Source organism: Barbus barbus (genome assembly GCF_936440315.1).
Source record: "Barbus barbus genome assembly, chromosome: 7".
NCBI lineage: Eukaryota > Metazoa > Chordata > Actinopteri > Cypriniformes > Cyprinidae > Barbus > Barbus barbus.
The window spans coordinates 24,610,889-24,631,167 of record NC_136735.1 but is presented as its reverse complement, the minus strand read 5'-3'; the positions used below and the strand labels follow the sequence as shown (position 1 = coordinate 24,631,167).

General features: G+C 36.4%; 2 protein-coding genes across 2 annotated transcripts in view; one reads left to right on the top strand and one right to left on the bottom strand.

Moving 5' to 3' along the window:
• Positions 1 to 1,374: 1,374 nt before the first annotated feature.
• LOC306873200 (uncharacterized protein) lies at positions 1,375 to 11,743 on the top strand. Its single transcript, XM_079422310.1, has 18 exons — positions 1,375 to 1,544; positions 2,513 to 2,691; positions 2,824 to 2,928; positions 3,156 to 3,317; positions 3,412 to 3,499; positions 3,607 to 4,217; positions 5,257 to 6,034; positions 6,746 to 6,920; positions 7,178 to 7,335; positions 7,712 to 7,897; positions 8,135 to 8,220; positions 8,311 to 8,373; positions 8,536 to 8,627; positions 9,449 to 9,528; positions 10,110 to 10,198; positions 10,305 to 10,447; positions 11,214 to 11,316; positions 11,408 to 11,743. The coding sequence occupies exons 2-18, from the start codon at positions 2,525 to 2,527 to the stop codon at positions 11,610 to 11,612; spliced, it is 3,291 nt and encodes a 1,096-aa protein (XP_079278436.1). The 5' UTR covers positions 1,375 to 1,544; positions 2,513 to 2,524; the 3' UTR covers positions 11,613 to 11,743.
• LOC306873199 (uncharacterized protein) overlaps positions 11,737 to 20,279 on the bottom strand; it is a 29,258-nt gene continuing 20,715 nt past the window's right edge. The window contains exons 12-19 of the mRNA XM_079422309.1: positions 19,956 to 20,172; positions 18,563 to 18,693; positions 18,302 to 18,465; positions 15,493 to 15,657; positions 14,320 to 14,428; positions 14,128 to 14,232; positions 13,751 to 14,007; positions 11,737 to 12,424 (exon numbers count right to left, since the gene is read on the bottom strand). Coding sequence (XP_079278435.1) covers positions 12,334 to 12,424; positions 13,751 to 14,007; positions 14,128 to 14,232; positions 14,320 to 14,428; positions 15,493 to 15,657; positions 18,302 to 18,465; positions 18,563 to 18,693; positions 19,956 to 20,172 — 1,239 coding nt within the window. The 3' untranslated portion in view covers positions 11,737 to 12,333. The remainder of the gene's footprint in view (positions 12,425 to 13,750; positions 14,008 to 14,127; positions 14,233 to 14,319; positions 14,429 to 15,492; positions 15,658 to 18,301; positions 18,466 to 18,562; positions 18,694 to 19,955; positions 20,173 to 20,279) is intronic.

Below are 20,279 nucleotides of genomic sequence, written 5' to 3'. Positions count from 1 at the left end.
GTCTTGCCTGAAGTGTATGTACATGGTAACAAATAAGAAACACGGCTGTACTTGACAGTCATGCATGGTAATTAGTTTATACATACAGACAAGTGTGGGTAAGAACGATCACTTACAGGTAACTTAGTGCCCGTACATGGTAACTAATTAGATACTTTACTGTACTTACTAATGTATACATGGTAAATATGTAGTTAATTACCATGCACGTAGGACTGTTAAGTACAGCCGTGTTTCTTATTTGTTACCACATACACTTCAGGTAAGTACCTTGTGTTACCACTCATTTGCCTGTAGGTACAATATATTTACCATGTATGTACCAGGGAAGTACACGTACTGTAAAATAAAGTGCTACCGACAAAACAATTATAAACTAATGTGCTGACAAGAAAGTAATTTATACATTTACATTTTTTTTTTGCTGTAAAAATGGGCATGGCTATTTGTAAATTCTATGGGTTTAGCTTCCGGTGTCATCCGGGTCTAGCTATTTTTAGCTGTACAAAACAGACCGTTTTGCTGCTTGAAATTGAAAATTGATGTGTCTTACCATATTATTTGAATGTATTATCTTAATTATGAGCACACTGGTTTGTAGTGCAAACAGTTTTACCGTTTACGGCACGTTGTTATTCTTCTCGTTATTTACCTATAGCGGCTAATGAACAAAAAAGATGGATACATTTAAATAATTTATTACCTGATTAAACGGACAATGACTTTTCTAAGATAATGTACACAATGTCCATTCATTAAAATCATAAATCTTTTAAACTGTTGTTTATTTGTTCCTAACAGGTTGGACATTTTTGATCTTCCAATTTGTATTCATTGATTTATAAATGCCTAAATTTCTTCGCCTGAGCTTGACCACAATAATTAATTTTTTTTTTTCCAGATGTTTTACATCTCTCTATCATTACACAAAAAGTAATTTTAAAATATGTGGTTAGTTTCTAAATGTTATGATGTCTAAAAGGCACCCACTAGGAATGACTATTAATGTAGCTATTTAATGTATTAAATGAGTAATGGACTATAATTACAGGATTTTTTTTTGTTGTTGTTATTTTAAACTTGAAATAAAAAAAATAAAGATTTGGCATTAATGGTGATGATATCAGTAGTAGGCCTACTGACTTATATGAAAAGTCTTATGGATTGTTGTTGCATGATTAAAAGTCTGGACTAAGCAGTGCATTAATGTGCAATTAAGGCACTTTTTAATTTGATAACATAGAGCTGAACACGCAGAGCTAGATGATGGCTGCTGCCTGCAGCCTTAGATCTGGAGACTGGGGGAGAAGAAAACAGCCACAGTGTACAGAAGGTGGCAGTAATGCTCCAAAGGAACGAGCCTTCATTACACACGAAGAAGAAAAAGCCAATCAGCAACTGTTCTCAGGTTTGAACGTAAAGCGGTTCATCGCCGTGGTCTTCTGTATTGTTCATTGGTTCTGTAATCGAAGACTTCATATTTTTTGCTTATACAGCTATTAAGTAATCTTGAGAAGCGATCTACATGTTGATAAGTTGTTGAGGTAAATGCAATTGTCAACATAATAACGCTTTTGTTTTTTAAACTATGGGTAGTGCAGTTGCTTCCTGTATAACGTTAGAGGTTTATGCATGTATGCAGTCAAGAATTAATGAATTATTTCTACTTATTTTCAAATGATTTCAAATAATTTATATTTAGAAAGTCCGTTTTTAGTAACTACAACCCGTTTGATCCGTTCTGATCTAGAAGCATTTGCCTTAAAAATATGTATATTTAAAAACTCAGTGAAATGTCTCTGTTCTCGAGTGTTTCGTTCAAGTTGTCTGCTTGTGTTTCATTTTTGTGTTCGTACTCAAACTGTTTCAAGGGATCATGGATTAATGATCAGTTTATACAAATCTCTAGAAAAATCTACATTTCCAATAAGACTAAAACATGATGATTTTTAGGTCATCTCCATCTGTAAAGATTGTAATAGACTGAAATGCAATGAAATTCAAAATGCATTTATTTCGGAGATTGGGAGGGGGAATGTTTATAAAATATTATGCTGACGCTGTACAATAAGGTCTCATTTGTTAACCTGAACTAACATTGAGTAATGTATTTTTATAGCTTTTATTAACCTTTGTTAATGTTGGCTAATAAAAATGTTCATGCATTAATTAATGTTAACAGACACCTGTTTGATCTTAAAATGTGTTAGCAAATCTTGAAATTAAAATGAAATAATATTAATAAATGTTGTAGAAGAATTATAGATTGTTAGTTCATGCTAAATAATTTAAGTTAACTAATATTAACAAAGTAAACATTATTGTAAAGTGTTACTAACATTCATCATACATATATTCGTTAGCAGAGGAAATACATTTGTGCTTTTTTTTTTTGGTCACTACATGATTACCCAAGACCTTGCCTTGGCTAGTACATGTTCTAGTTTAAGCTACAAGTTGTTTATATTGTTTCTCCATTTTTATATAGTAATGGTTTAATTCTACTTTGTAGTAAAGATCCAAGATGAATGCAAGAGGAAAAAATGGGCCGGTGTTTATCAAGACGTACAGTAAAAGAATGCGAAAGGTGGAGCCTTGGTTCTCCCCTGACCTGAAGAAAGCAGCTTTCTCTTTTTCAAGCACTCCCTCATCGGATCTGTCCATATCAGAAATCACACATCCCAAGAAACGGTAAAACATGCTCTCACCTGTTTATTTATTCATTAATATTGCCATTTTATATTACCAAACTCTGGTTGAACTTTTCTATAGTCAAGCTGTTATTATGCATTACATTTTTCTCATTCCTTTCTCTGTTCTAAGGAGAGTAAGAGGAACAGGCTCCCACGCCGCAAAGAGCAAAGGCATGAATGCCATAAAGGAGAAAAATAGTGATGAGGAAAACTACATGCCGTCCGTATTGTCCAGGTCAGGACTGTGGGAAAACAACTCAACAACATTGTGTAGAACAGATGACCTATCAACACAGAATATATATCATTTCAATGCAGACTTTTCTGTCAACTTTCAATGACATGAACCCTAGATCTTATTTTGCTCATAATTTGAAGATTCTAAAACCCATTAGAAATTCTCAGTAGACTGAACAGCTATTATCTTTTTCTTCACTGTTCTGTATGACTTTGTTTCTTCAGAAAAAAGGCAAATGCAAAACCATCAGCGAGGACAACAGCTCAAACAACAAAGGCAAAACGAAATAAACAATTAATCGTTTTCAGCAGCAGTGAAAATGAGGATGACGCCTTGATGATGAAGGAGGTGGTCCGTCCAAAAACAACATCTGATGAATGTGCTGGGTAAGCTTGTTACACATTTTGTAAAAAATCTGAAAATCACTAGTGTTACATAACTCAGTCAGCATAAGTGAAATGTTGTGTTGTACCCCTGTAGTGCCAAGAAAGTATTGAACCCTCCTCATTTGGGCAGATTTGTTACACATCGCAAAAGACCAGTGGCACCTATCCGAACTAAGAGGATCGTAAGTAGCAGAATGCTGGGGGTACTTTGTATGTAAGAGGGAAAATTTTGATGGACTGTCGTTAAACCAGGGTTCTTGTCTTTCCCACTTTTTTCCTTTCCTCCTAGTCTGTTGTTCTTCACCGCACGTTAGATTCCTCAGATGATTTCCTCCCTTCATGCACCAAAAACAAGCGCGTTGCAAGCAGAAGGCCATTCTACATGGATAAACATGACTCAAAGATTCACGCTGCTCTCAAGAACCGCAAAAGCTCACAGAACCGTGTGGCTCTGGCCTCTTTCAATGATAGCGATGACCAGCAGCTCCCAAGTAAACGTCCCCTGCTATCAAGCACCCCTTCCCTTGTCTGCAGACAGCTCCAAAACTTACCAGAGCCCTCCATCAGTGAAATCTCTTCTCTCAGCTTTGATGAAATTCACCAACCTACAACAAACAACAACAGCCTTCATAGTTTGAAGAATGTCAAAGTTTGTGACCACACAGCACAGGAGAAGACAAGTCACCAGCTCCCAAACCCAGGCGTCTCTTCTGGAGAGAGAGTGATGGAGCAGATGAAGGGAGAAAAGGAAGCAGTTGTGGAAGAACGAGCTAGGGAAGGAGAGTGGGATCAGGAAAAAGAAGGATGTGCAGAGACCACATCTGCACAGGCAAGCTCAAGATTTGGATGTGGGTCACCACAGTCACACCTAAAATCTTTAACAGATGAGCTAAAAGAGAGGTGAGTAATGGTTATTTATTTTCATAGAGAAAACATGCAAAAATGTTTTTTTTTTTTTTTTTTATCTCTAGAGGAGCATATAGCAAAAATTCAAAATATATTAATTATAACTTTTTATTTTTTTTAATTAAAGGGGTAGTTCACTGACAATGAAAGTTCTGTCATCGTTTAATCACTGTCATGTTGTTTCATAACTGAATTATAGGGTGGAATACACTACATGACTTTTATAATCTGAACAGATTTTAAAATACTGGGCATCATACACTTACCGACTTTGTAATAGTCACAGAGGAAAACCTGGCCATCATACACTAAACAACTGAGGATCACACACTACTAGACTTTAAAGTTGTTCCGATAACAACAAATGCATGCAGAAATGTGTGTCTTGTTGCTGGGAGATGCGTGACAAACATGAAAATAATGTGTGTTCTAAAATAGTCTCAAAATATCAAACATGTTTGATATTCTCCGACTGGATGGAATCAAAGTCTGAAGCTAAAAATCTGAGTCTGTTACCATCATACACTACATGATTTCCTGTTGTTTTAGAGTAGTTCACTTTTATTGTATGGACAAATCCTATCCCATTATTTTGTACTGTAATTAGAATTCCACTTTCAGTCAGTGCTTAAAACTCAAAATGTGTGGGTGAATGTGACTCGTATATGAACTGAACTGATGGAGCAGTTCATTTATAATATTAACTTTATTTACAAAACAACAACTGTAGTAACATTAACATGGCGAAGTTTGATCAGATAGTGAGGGAATAGCAGCCTACAAATGTTCAGCAAACATATTGCTTAAAAAGTATCCCAGGGTGCACCTCGTGAAATGCTGGAATCCCTGCAAAGTGTCTGTTTTGTCATTTCATTATTTTGATGTTCTGATTATTTTTCTGAATGCGGAAAATTGTATCAATACAGAATGAGAATATATGTTCAAGCCTTTGACTCATAGTTTAAAACTGTCAAATGTTTTTATTTTAATGAAATGTTTTAATTAAGTGTTGTCTGTTTTGTCTGATATGTAGGTGTCGCACAGTGGATGTAATCATAAAGCTCAAAAAAACAGATGGCTCAGACATGGTGCAAAGCTGCAGCAGGAAAGGGGTAGAGAAGATTGCCTCAGTTTGTTTGGAGTCCTCTGTGGCAGCAACCACTCAGAACAGCAAAACCTATGTAACCGTATCATCCAGCTTCTCTTCAATATCCAAATCATCAATCTATATCTCCTCCAGTTCTCTTTCCACTTCCCCTTTTCCTGGAGCAGTTTGCTCAAACCAGTCCCTCATTGAGCATCTTAAAGCAGAATGTCTATTATCTTCCCTTGTTGTCCGCATTCCACGTCTTGACTTGGGTGCATATCCTTCTGTCCACCAGGGGCCAACAAAAGCACCCTGTACTGAGTCCCCATACACGTGCCACAGGGAAAGTGCCACCTCTCCACCTTTTAAGGAGACCGGGAACATTATCCTAAACACTCCAATAAATAATAGGACTCCCCATAATGCTGAAGCAGTTATTCAACACTTGTCTGCATCATTCCAACTACCTCCAGTCTCTCCACCTGCCTCTGCAGCTCATAGCAAAACACGACCACCTGCTGTGCCTAAAGAACGCACAGTTGCTGGTTCTGGCACCGGTCGTAAAGTTTGCGTTAGTGGACTTAATGTCAGCCGCTGGTCAAAGAGGGGTACTGGAGAATTCAATGGAAAGCGCAAGAAAAAGGAAGGGCGAACAAAGGCTGTATCAGGAGACTACAGTTCCTGTGGCAGCATGTTGTCTGCTGGAGCAGATACTTATGCAGGGGTCAGTTATCATTGTCAAGAATGCATTCAATTCTTTTACAAGTAAATGAAAATGATTTATGTTTTGTTTTTTACATTTTATAATTGAGTTTGTATGATGTAACCGTTCACTCTTAAAACATTCCTACACATTTCTACAATTAGTTTGGGAATTGCTTATTTAAAATATCTGTGTAATGTATGCATGGGTCAAGGGCCATGATGTATTATTATTAACATTATTTTGAATTATTGTTTTGTTAAATATGTTTGTCACAGTAAATTAACATGTTAAACTGACAGTTCCATTTAAAATTTTTAGTTTTCCAATGTTTGTCAACTTAAAAGGGAATGAGTAATTACATTTTTTTAATAAACATTATTGTTAAGGTCCCACTAGAAGCAAAATTTTATTATTATTATTTTTTATTATCCCAGACCAACATCTGACAACCTAGCAATATGCTTCATCTCGTAGAGATAATATATATAATTTTTTTTTTTTCAGTATAGGCTTGTAGAATGTAAAGTCATTATAGAAGATTGGATGTGCACTTACAGCCCCTTTTGGACATTGTTAGTCTGTGTTTAGTAAATGAAACCTAAAAGTGGGTCTTTGGCTGAAGGATGTTATTTTTCAGATATAGGAAAAGTGCCACTGATTTGTAGAAAAAAAAATTGATTTTACCCAAGTTTTTCATCTGCTTGGTCTTTTTTCTGTACGTTCATGCAGGAATCAACATGCGGCTGGCTGCAGGGCACCAGTGGGATTGGTCTGGCTGTGACACCTCTCAGAATGGAGCAAATGAATCTGTCTTCCATCCTGGCCAACTTCACTCCTGACACACTCACAACACACTCCTGGAGCCGACTAAAGGCAGCACTGTCCCTACATAAGAAGAAAACTGGTATGTGTTTACAGCAGGCTAGATAAAGCCAGTCTTTGATTCATACACCAAACTACCCAAAGTGTGCATATTTAAGAGCTAAATGGGCATTTTACATGGTACATGATTGGCGGAAAGCTTTCAGTGCCACCTTTGTTTAAATACCTCTCTCCCTTTGAGAACTTGAACGTGTGTAAAATGGCCTTAAGTGCTCATCACTTTTCCTAAAAGCACCCGTTATGTATAAATTGCTGAATGTTTGTGTGTGTGTACCACAGCATTTCCCACCCCTCGACGCTTGGTTCAGTCTCATTTGAAGTCCCCAGGCTCCAGGTTTCCAGCTGAAAACTGTCTAGACCTGTTTGGTTCCCCTGTCTGCACACCATCCAGATTAACACCTTCACGCATGCTCCGGTCCACCATGAACACCCCCATGGTAAAAATATAAAGAGATTTGTGTTCATTCTTCAAAACTAATGAACAATTATGTAAAAAAAAAAAAAACTGTATCCCTAAGACTTATAAACTTTCCTGTATTGATGGGACTAAGACGGGGGGAGGGGGGAAAGAGAGTAATTTTATGTATACTCAAACACACAAAACGCATACAATATATCTATGAAAAATAAGTTAATGTAATGTCTACAGTAAAATGTTACTGTAATATGGTATAACATATAATAGAACATTGTTGTTGTTTTTTTTTTTTTACTTTTTTTTTCAGAGTGAGTATACTCACTCACTCACTGATTTCTTTTGTCTCTATTCTCTTGTTTTTGTTTTTTCACGGTCCTCCTTTGTCTGTGGTTCAGATTTCATATGACGAAGATATAAGTGATGCAGAAAAAGTGTATCAGGAATGTCAGCAGAGCAGCCCACTTTCCTTCAGTGACTGTATCCCTCCAGCTCGCATGAAACACTGCAACAAGATCGGTGAAGGGACGTTTGGAGAGGTCTTCTCAACCATAAATGAGTCCAACGAGACTGTTGCTCTCAAAGTATGTGCACAATTTAATCACACATGGTTTTATTGTAAAAGAGTACCAACTACTGTCTGACATATCACAGGGTGATTTAATGTAAACATGAAGTAATTGAAATATATTGTGAACTTATATGTACATCTATATATGTAGGAATAGAAGTTTGGTCATTTGTTTGGTGAAGTTTAAAAGTTTGGTATTGTTATTATTTCTTAAACTTACAAAAGTGATGTTTAAATGTAACTTCTATAGATCATCCCAGTAGAAGGCAGTCAGCAGGTCAATGGTGAACACCAGAAAACATTTGGCGAAATCCTCCATGAAATCATCATTTCCAAGTAGGAAGTCTGGCATTACTCAGCAAATCTATTGTACATTTGAATGTAATGGTGTGTAAATATTCAAACACATCTTCAATGTCCCTACAGAGAGCTGAGCAGTCTTAACACAAAGGAGTTTAACAAGACAGACGGTTTCATTGGGCTCAACAAGTATGCAGCTTTTTTTTCTTCGCTAATTTGAGTGTAAAGTGAGGTGAAAGAAGTGTGTGTGTTATAGTTATAAGAATGAAAAACACACGAAGAAGGTGATTTTGTTTTGAAAAGTAGGTTTTTTTTTTTTTTTTTTGAGTAAACTATTCCTTTACTTTTTAGTCTACATTGTGTTCGTGGATGCTATCCGGAAGCTCTGCTCAAAGCCTGGGACAAGTTTGACCGCCAGAAGGGATCTGAGAATGACAGACCTGGTAAGCTAAAAGTATAAACCGTTTGTACACTGTTTAATTGTATTGTGACATTTAATGTCTATTAAAGGTGGGGTAAGTGATTTCTGGTAGCCAATGTTGATATTTGAAATCACCAAAACGAACACGTCCCTACCCCAAAAGGGTCTAGCCCCTATTTTGATAGCTCCGCCCCACACATACGTAATGTTACGGAACCCAGGCAACAATTATTTCTGTGAAACAAAGCAAAACCAATGTTACTCACCTATCGAGAAGAAACAAAGTAACCTCAGCGTCTGATCGCATGCTTTCTCTCCAGCGTTGGAAAGCTGATCCGATATTTACACGGGTCCTACTTTTTGCCTTATCATAACACCGGACGCGAGCGGCGTGGCGCAACAAAATACTGTAGAACTCATTATAATCAGTGAAGCTTTCGACACTGGATCACGGCAGTAAACTGCTGCCGTGTTCTATTTAAGACGTATTGACACACATTTCAAATGATTTTCAACGGTCGCTTTGTCGTGTCCAGTGTAGACAGACTTTAGCTGGCGCAACACGACAACTGTCGTGTCCGGTGTAGACACAGTGTAAGCCTTCTTTTGTTCCGCAGACGTTTTCCTCTTGTTTTTTATCCATCATCTCTATCTTTCTGTCGTCGCTCGGCTAATGTCCGTCATGTGCACTGAGCGCGCTCTCTCTTCCCCACATCATGAGTAGACACGCCCCTTACTGCTGACTGGCTACAAGTTTGTTTTGGTACTCAGCCCCGACCTGTTTTCTAAAGCGTTTTTGAAAAAATACATAGCCCCATTAATGTATTCATTCTGTTGTCATAGATTTCTTTGATGACGAGCAGCTGTTTTTAATCCTGGAGTTTGAGTTTGGAGGGAGTGATCTAGAGAACATTAATGGAAAGGTACCTTGCACACACACACACGAGTTTTGTTTTATTGGTTCTTTATACAAGTTGCGCTATTCCATTAATTTCTGTGATGACTGAACTCCACTGAACACCTTTGAGGTGAATTCAGGCCCCATCATCCAACTGATGCTTTTGTCATTGTATGGTTTAAAGGGGGGGGGGTTCTGTGCCAAGTTTTGTGCATTGATGAGTGTTTATACAGTCTGTGAATAACAACCTTAATTAAATCGATTTCTGTTTCTTAATTAAAGTCATTGTGTCTCTTTAGAAGACTTGGATTAAACTGATTGATTCATATGGATTAGGCATAAATTTTGTGGAATGGGATTTTGATGGAATATCAGGTTTGATTACAAATAAGTTCATCATCGAAACACAAATGAAATGTCTTACTGTTTGGAACTACATGAGGATGAGTAATTAATGAAAAATAAATCCCAATTTTTGGGTGAACTATTCCTTTAAAAATCATTGTAATAGCTAAACCTGTTAATTAGAAGTGGGGTATCCATATACTTTCAACTATAGTGTATCCTTATGACAACTTAAAAGTATGTTTGTGTGTACCATTGCAGCTATCTTCCATGGTCCAGGCCAAGAGTGTTCTACATCAAGTCACTGCAGCTTTGGCTGTAGCTGAGCAAGCGCTGTGCTTTGAACACAGGTAACATGTTTAAAGCTGAAATTTATGTTTCATTATAAATGTACCATGTTGTGCATAAAACATTTTCTGTGTAAACTGATGTAAATGTTGTGTGCTGATGTTTCAGAGATCTTCATTGGGGAAACATCCTGGTGAAGAATATTAAGCACAAGCACAATGAGTTCATTCTGAATGGAACAGTGCACTCCATAGAGACACGAGGGGTTCACGTCAACGTTATCGACTACTCACTCTCACGCCTGGAGATCGGTCAGTCTAAGACAAAACTTTCTCTTACTCTCTTTAGTGCAAATAGTTTGTCCTCGTGACTTGTTTTCAAAGTCACAAATTAACTATTATATATAGATGTATATGTTAACCTATATGAACTTAATTTTGAATGTCTTCCTAGCCTCAATCATAAAATGGCGAATTCTTTTATTCTATTTTTACTCATAAAATGCCTGAATTCAGATACCTTCCTTGACTTTATGCACTGCATCTAACAATTAAAATCATGCAGCAAAATAATTTTGACAGTCTGTAGAATTTATTATAGCAAACTTTAATTTTCTTTCGGCTTTTACAAATGCTAATTTGCAGATTTTTCATAAATTAACTAAAAATCAATATTTGGTCCCAAACTAGGTAGCTGTTTAAGGACAAGTCTGCAGATTTGCATCGCTTTGTAGCATAAGTATTATGGAGAAAGAGTACAAATTGTTCATTTACATACATTACTGACCGTAACAATACAAAGCTGGTTGAAAATTGACAGTTATACTTTTAAGATAATTATATTTAGGCTAAATTTGCAACCCTGTTACCAGACATGTTTTGTTTACATTAATGTTACTTTTATTTAATGTTTTTCTATAAAAGTCATACTTTTTTTTTTTTTTTAAGTATATTGAAATGTTTTGATAAAAATTGAAAAATATAATTTTGGGAAGACATGAACAAATTTGTACAGCCGGATACAAATGAATAGGAAAAATTACATTTTGAAATCATGTTGTTTGTCTCTCTCTTTTAGATGGACTGACGGTGTCATGTGATATATCTAATGATGAGGAGTTGTTTATGGGTCAGGGAGATTATCAGTTTGAAATCTACCGTCTAATGAAGAAAGAAAACAAGTATGTGCTTTAGCCTTAGACAAAACTTATTTAAAATGATTTCATTCTAAACCATTGAATGATTGATTCTTGTTGTTTTTATCTGTCTCAGTAACTGCTGGTCCACCTATAATCCTCATTCCAACGTGTTGTGGCTGCACTATCTGGCTGATAAACTGTTGAGCATGAAATACAAGAGCAAAGCCCAGAGCAACCAGCAGAGGACACTGAAGAGTGCCCTCAAATCTTTCCAGTCAGAGATACTCAATTATCCATCAGCTACAGAAGCTCTTATGAACTGCAAATTATTTCAGTGAAAGGTTTGTTTTAATTAACACAATAGATAGACCTGTATATTTTGAATGACCAGTCCAGAGCAAGTACAATATTCTGATGTTCTGTAAAAAGATATTCAAACAAATAAAGAAAATGTGCAATCATGCAATTTAAAAAACAAAAATATGCAATTTATTGATATACATTAATTATCTTGAGATACAGTTTTGGCATAGTTTGGCAAAACCAGCTGTTCTTGCGTTCTCATTTTGTTTATTAAGAAAAGTCTCAGCATTCCACACCACATTTCCAGCAATCCAGACTTGGCAGTTCATTTTTATAAATTAATAATTGTCCATGTTGGATTTGCTGCAGACCTGTTCAGGTTTTTTTAGACCTTGTTTGATCATCCTTGTGCTGGAAGCATAATGTGCAAGGATAGACCACAACATCGATGGAGGAAGCCTCGGCACAGGAACATTCTCTTCTTTTTGCTCATTGATATGCCCAACCACTCTATGTTGTCCTTTATCACTCTGAATTCTTCATGGTTCAATGCATAATCTCTTCATTTTTGTAACATTTTAAGACATTGGGCCTGTGTGCTGCTGTTCGATCAACAGGATAAAAGTGAGATGCATCCTGTAGAAAAGCTTATTTGGTGTTAGCTTGCAGTTGAGTGTAATTATGCAGAAAAAGGAGACTTTGGTGAGCTTGTTCTCAAAATGTTGGGACACAGATATGGACAAGGTTTGTGGAATCTCAGAAAGAGAAGTATTTGGTGAACCACTCCTGTTTTTGAGGGTCTTGTCCATCAGGCCCGGTTTCAATAACCCTCTGTTCAGCTGGAGCCCTGGAACAAAAGTATAAGATAAATGAGAGCAGGAAATGTAAATATGACATCTTGAGAGAAAGAGAAAAAGTTAAGGAAGGATTTTAAGGAAGTTAAGGATTTTTTAACACTAAATCAGGAAAAGGTTTTTTATTGTGTTTAAAAGACTTTGAGCTCAAGCAGCTGAATAGGTAGTTAACAAAACATGTCTAATATGGATTTTTTTTTTATATCAAGGTTAGAATGTATGCACCAAATTTTTTATGTAAAAGAGGGCAGAACAATTTTTAACTTTAACGTGCAAGGCTTCAGGTGCCAGCTTCTTCCAACTGTAGTGTATGCTGTGATGTGTATGCACATTTTGGTAAATATAGTTGGTCATCCAACTATTTTAGACTTTTTTTTTTTTTTTTTTTTTTTACCTTTGGGAAGGTTTTTGTTTGCTTTACAAATGTCCAGTGCTGCTACTTGGATTATACAAAAAAAAAAAAAAAAGTATTGTATATCAGATAGAAGGTAAAAAGGATATTTTATTGGCCTTCGGGCTAGTTTTGAAGAGTGCTATTGTAGTATTATTTAATGTTATACCATTTCATAATATTTCAAATTAGCTTTTATATTTGCATGTATTTTCATATATATTTGCATTTTATTTCATTTTTAATTTTAGTTTAAATTTAAGTAATGTTATGTGATTTTCTCATATTTCAGTTAAGAATTTTTGTTTTAATAGTTTGAGTTAATAACACTAGTTTAAAATAGTTATTAGGATGTTGTTTGTCACATTTAAATATACTTTTGTAAGCAATTTCAGACCATGTTTTACAATATGAGATTATCTCGGAGTAGAAAAGGCACCACATACAAATAATTTTTAAGTTTCTTTGGGTGAAAGCATGTAATCAATGAAAAATATGTAATTTTTAGTGCTGCCAAATGATTAATTGCATTCAAAATAAGTTTTTGTTGCATAATGTATGTACTGTACTTATTATGTATATATAAAAACACACATTCAGTATGTATTTTGAAAATATTTACATGTATATGCATTTATATATTTATTATATTCTATATAAATATATTTAATATATAAACATTTTTCTTCTATACATGCATGTGTTTGTATTTATATATACATAATATATATACACAGTAAACACTCATATATTATGTAAACAACTTTTATTTTGGATGCGATTAATCGTTTGACAGCACTAGTAATTTTGTATTATTAATTCTTCACATGAATATAGGCCATACACTGAGATTTGTATTTATCTACCTCAAAAAGAAAAAAAAATGTTTTCAGGAGATTTCAGGATTGGCTGTTATGTGGGTGATTACCTGATGTGCTGGTTGTAGTTGATTTTAAACTGCGGCTGATGTCGCACCTCTTGTGAAGGTGGGCGGCTCTGTCTGATAGAGGCTCTGTGTTCAGAATGAGGGGAGGTGGGTGTGTGTGTCCTTGTTAGGGTGGTCCCTCGTCCGCTCTGTTCCAGACTGGCCAATCCACGCTCCATAACTGGTGAGCATTTGGCCTTAGGTGACCCCCCATCATATGAGCAGAGGTTTGGGATGCTAGTTTCCTCAACCCCTTTTTTCTATAAACACAAGGCAGATTACAACAGATTAAGCTCAAGCTTCAATAAACATGTTCTTTCAATTATTGTATGATACTAGATGAATGGAATTGGATTTGAAAAAGTGTGAATTTGTGCTACCTTCATAGTAGGTGTGAGGGTCCCTGCTTGTGTCCTAGAGTCATGAGGCTTCAATATTTCATTGCTGCACAGAGTTGGATGCTGGGATAGCTGGTGGAGGTCCTCCTGAAATAGAAAAATAAATTATGTGATGAGACAGAACGGTACTAGAATCCTGTGTCTCGTACTTGTCTGTGTATGTGTGTGTCTAACCACTAGACTTTTGATGAGTTGGTCTCTCTCGATGAGCTTGTCCTGTAGTTTAGCAATTGTGTGCAGGTCTTCTACTCTCCTCTTTCCCCTTTCTTCCCTTTCTCTCAACCTACAAACATAAAATACAAGCACACAAAGCAGGCACACAGATATTAATTAAATGCAACATTAAAGGGATAGTTCACCCAAAAAGGCAAATTCTGTCATCATTTACTCAAGTAGTTCCAAACCTGTATGAATATCTTTGTTCTGCCGAACACAAAGGAAGATATTTTGAAGAAAGTTTGTAACCAGACTGTTTTGGGGCACCATTGACTTCCATAGTAGGGGGAAAAAAAAACACAATGGAAGTCAATGGTGCCCCAGAACTGCTCTGTTTCCCAGATTCTTCAGAATATCTTTCTTTATGTTCAGCAGAACAAAGACATAAAGGTTTGGAACTACTTGAGGGTGAGTAAATGATGACAGAATTAAAAATTTTGGGTGAACTATCCCTTTAAGAAATTTTAATATATCCCTTGAACTGTTTTAGTAAAGAAAAGAAAGAAAACAAAAAGTCAAAATGAGATAATAATCTCACAATTAGACTAGAATAGACACGAATAAAGGTGTAGCATTCTTTAATTATTACATAATATTACGTCTTTATTATTGTCATTTTAATTTAAAAAAAAATATTACAGTTTTATTTACAAAAAGTCTTTATTTTCTAAATGTTTTGATTTTGATTCTTCAAATTTTATTTTCTTATTCTAATATGGCACTAAAACACTGTCAAACTTTTACTTGTATAACATGACATTCTAATATAGATAATATTAATAATTTTAACAGAACCTTGTATGTGTATTAGTACTGTATTTTGTGTAAGTTATTGTACAACTTTTTTAGTAATTATGAGTCTGTTATTTGATGCAGTAAAATGGTAGGCAGTGGTAAAATATAGTAAAATGTGATAAACGGACCTGTAATTACTGCATTTTTATAGCAACGGTTACTATTAAATTAGCCAATATATTTCATAAATTAGCATGCAATGAATTTTAACTCGCTTCAGTTCAATCTGAAGGAAATCCTAGTCACAAGCCATTGCCATATATTGTCTTGCTTGGGTTAATTCTGTATGTATGTGTGGTTTGCATTTTGCATTATTGATGTGGGAGGAGTAGGTACTCTGTTTCCAAGGCAACTATGCGGGCCTGTAGTCGTGTTTGGGCGGTGCTGAAGTCTGATATTATGGTCTGGATCTCCATTCTGTGCTCTCTCTTCACACTCTCCATGTTATTCTTGTGATCCAACCCAACCGCTTCAACCGCCTCATCACGTTCCTCCGAGAAACTGCACATCAGATACAATACATCAATATCACACAAGTATATTCTGCTTTGTCCTCAGGCCTATAGCAGATATCAGATTTACTTAGCCTTAAACGTCACATAAAAACACAGCATGTGGTTGGTCCCTTTACACTCAGACATTCTGTTTAATACCACTTTTCCACCTAAATCGTTCAGGTGCGTGGTGGAGCAGAAAGATCTGAAAACTCTCATAATAGCTTCTTCATGCCATCACAAGATGCCAGTAGTTATTTAATATCAAACAAATAAAACTGGTTTCAATCAATTCTAACATGACATTTAATTAAATAATCTTGAATAAAATAAAGTGATTTTAGATCCTAACAGGGGACAACAGAAAGAAACTGCCCGAAGCCACTGTGCAAATGACATGCATATCAACAAGATCAACTGAACATGCATGTCTTTTCTGCATCCTGTAGAGTGCCCAGGTTTTGTTTTGTGTCAATCTGGCCAGACCAAGTTATTTTTCAGAAACCTGTACTTATGAGGACTATTATGTTAGTGTTTCGTGGTTTGACACCAGCAGGTTTAAAGGGTTAGTTCACTCAAAAAATAAAAATAAATAAAAATCCGTCATCATTTGCTTACTCTCAAACCTGTAACATATTTTTAATGAATCCTAAGACATTTAAAGGGATAGTTCACCCAAAATTGAAAATGCTGTCATCATTTACTCACCCTCAAATAGTTCCAAACCTGTATGAATGTCTTTGTTTTGCTGAACACAAAGGAAGATATTCTGAAGAATCTGGGAAACAGAGCAGTTCTGGGGCACCATTGACTCCCATAGTATTTTTTTTTTTCTACTATGGAAGTCAATGGTGCCCCAAAACAGCCTAGTTACAAACTTTCTTCAATACATCTTCCTTTGTGGTTGGCAGAACAAAGAAATTCATACAGGTTTGGATTTTCTTTAGGGTGAGTAAATGATGACAGAATTTTCATTTTTGGGTGAACTATCCCTTTAAGTCCCTCCACTGGAAGTTCATTCCTTCAGAACTTTGATGTTTTAAACAATTCATAAAGACATTGTTAAAGAAATTCATATGAATTGAGTAATTCAATCCAAGTGTTCTGAAGAAACATATAGCTTTATATAATGATCAGATTTCATTTAGACTTTTATTCACATAAGCAATAGCCTGCTCACAATAGACAATAGCCTGCTCCTCAACACCAGCAAGACAAAGGAACTCATTGTGGACTTCAGGAAGAAGAAAAGTGGAACGCATGACCCCATCCACATTAACGGGATGGTTGTTGAACGTGTCTCCAGCTTCAAGTTCCTGGGAACCCACATCTCGGAGGACCTGACCTGGACCACCAACACATCCAGCCTAGTCAAGAAGGCTCATCAACGCCTCTTCTTCCTTAGGACACTGAAGAAGAACCACCTGTCTCCAATCATCCAGCGGAACTTCTACCGGTGTGCAATTGAAAGCATCCTGACCAACTGCATCACAGTCTGGTACGGGAACTGCTCAGCTGCTGACCGCAAGGCACTACAGAGGGTGGTGAAAACCGCCCAACGCATCACAGGGACACCACTCCCTGCCATTGAGGACGTCCAGAAAAACGCTGTTTACGTCGAGCTCGCGGCATTCTTAAGGACTCCTCTCACCCTGACCATAGACTGTTTAACTTACTGCCCTCTGGGAGGCGCTTCAGGAGCCTCCGAACAAGGACAAGCAGACTCAGGAACAGCTTTTTCCCTACAGCTGTTTCCCTACTAAACTCTGCCCAATGACACCCCCCTCACACACCACTACAAACTCTTCACCCCTCCCCATCATTAAATTGAAATCATAAAAATTAAAAAACAAAACAAAAAAACAACCAATCTACACTGAGTACTATGTACTGTAAATTTTATTTCTATGCACTTTCAATGTTCATTGCACTAGTGTTTATATATCTTAATTTCTAGCTTATCCATATCCATTTGTAATTATTTTCATAGTTTTTGCTCATAGTGTACATACATTTACTGCACAACCCATCTGTATAGTATGTTCATATCACCCATCTGTATATCACACTGATAGTATTTAAAAACTTGTAAATTATGTCCATAGTACTACTGCCTTATCTGTATATTTCTGTACATATGTAACATATTGTAGGCACTGTATATCCTGTACCTCTGCTTATTGCACTTCTGGTTAGATGCTAACTGCATTTCGTTGCCCTGTACCTTACATGTGCAATGACAATAAAGTTGAATCTAATCTAATCTAATCTAATAAAGAGATCAATGCACGCACACAGCACATCAAATATGGTCAACAGAAGCTCAAATGGAAGACGGAAATTTCTCAGGTTTACTTAAATATGTTCATTTGTGATTCTTAGATAAACAAATGGAGAATAGTGGAAACATATGGAACAGTTTCAAATGGGCCCCTTGTCAGTGAATAATGGGCATAAGTAAGCAGTTCTTAACAAGAATAAATAGCCATGTGGACTTTTGCTGATAGTCAGCAGTCATTCTTGCCACTGACGCCTGTGTGAGTGTGCTTGTGGTCATCTTGTTACTGACCTCCTGTCTGTGTGCGTGTTTGAGGTCATCTTGTTACTGACCTTCTGTGTGTGATTGCGCTTGTAGTTATTTTGGTACTGACCTCTTGTGTTTATTTTTATGGTCATCTTGTTCTTCTTTCTGTGCGATGACTGCACTCATGCGCTCTTTCAGATCTTCGTTCTCTCTCTTTAGCTCCTGAACCTCGCTGCTCTTCTCATCTAGCTGTCTCTCTAGTGACTGTAAGCGGTTTTGCTGCTTCAGATCCTGAGGAGGAGACAAATAGAGAGAGAGACGTGGGGTGATGAACCCCTTGAGGCGGTATAAGTGTGTGTGTGTGTGTCTGTGTGGTTTGTATGTGTACCTGCTGCAGGGCCATCATTTGTGTGTGTGTGTGTATTTCGTTCTGAAGGTCCTCGATCTGCTGCATGTGTCTCTGGGTGACCTGTCTCACCCACTCAGTGTGCTGCTGGGTCAGCTCTGCCTTCTGCTTGTCTACACACACATACAAACACAGTTGGAAGACACATTAGATCAGACATGCCGTGTTCAGTCTTGCTCTACTTTAGTCAGTAGAACTAGATGGTGCTGTTGTGCAAAAGGAAATTCATAATCATAAACTCATAAATTCCTCTATTAAGGAATAAGGTCTTTTCACACAAACTTGTTTTATATACCTTACTCATTATGACAGATAATGACAGTACTTACAATTAGCATCAATATTCTAATAAAGCCTTTAGAATATTTCTGCAAATACGGCAATCAGCATATTATGAATAAACCTTTTAATAAACAAAGATATCCTGCTATTCTCTTCAGTCTGCCGTTTGAATATTATTACGCTCCATTTTAGTCCTTTAATTAACATTCATTCTTATTCATATCCATAGAAGATGAGGCTGAAGGATAAATTGGAAAATGTAGGCCAGTAACTTTTTTAAATAAGGAGAGTTATATTGATTCATGTTCATTCATTTTAATGTCTGTATATATAAAAAAAAAGATTGAAACTAATTTAAACTGAAATGCCATAGGTCAAAATGCTAATCTAATTCTAATGCGTTGCTGATTAGTTGTATTTATTTATAGTGCACAATATTCAGTATGTATTATTTTGATATCATTTTGTTCATTTGAGTTGTGTTAGATAATATGCACTGCCTTATGTCTTAAAGGTCCTCAGCCTTTCCGACTCCATCACTCCAAAGCCCCCCATTGTCAACAACAATATCTGAAGACTAACCAAGATATTTCAGGTATATCTACACTGGCAAGGGATCTTATTATCATACATTTCATGTAAAACAATTTTTTTTTAAATAATGATTAAAATAAATAAAATCCAATAATTGAATGTTGTTCGTGGTTTACACTTAAACTTTTTCAGATATAGAAATCACACATTTAAAATTCCCTCATACAGTATATTCGGGTTGTCCAATATCATGAAAACCCTGGTTCTTAAATATAAATGGCCTATGTTATGGGAACAAATTAAAATAAGACATGATTTCAGCTTACCAGACATATGCTTTTAGCTTATTTTAAACCTTGTTTTCTATTATTTTTAATAATTTTACACAATCTTGCTGCCCCATTAGTAGTGTGATAACTTGGATGACTAGGGAAGATTGTTTGTGCCCTTTTGGTAGAACAGACTTTCTAATTAAGTATTGTTGTATCTAAGTAAGTATTATATCAAGAATGTGACTATGAGGTTTGCAAAAACATTCTGTATGGGGTATGATGGTTACCCAGCTGTAGTTTGTGCTGTGTGAGCAAGCGTTGTCTTTCTGACTGAAGTTCTTCATTGGCTTGTGCTTCCAGGGCCTGAAGAGCACGCTGGTGGTTTAACCTTTCCAAACGCAACAACTCCTCCTCTCGCTCACGCCACCCCCGCTTTTCCCTCTCATCTTCCCTCTCTCCCGTAGCCTTTCCATCCTCCTCGTCCTCATCTTCCTCTTTTACCACCTGCAGGACAACACAAAATCACTAACATTAAGAGTTCTTTCCACAGTTTTGTGTGTGTGTGTGTGTGTGCGCACTGTCATCATTTCAGTGGCTTCTGTCCATACAGT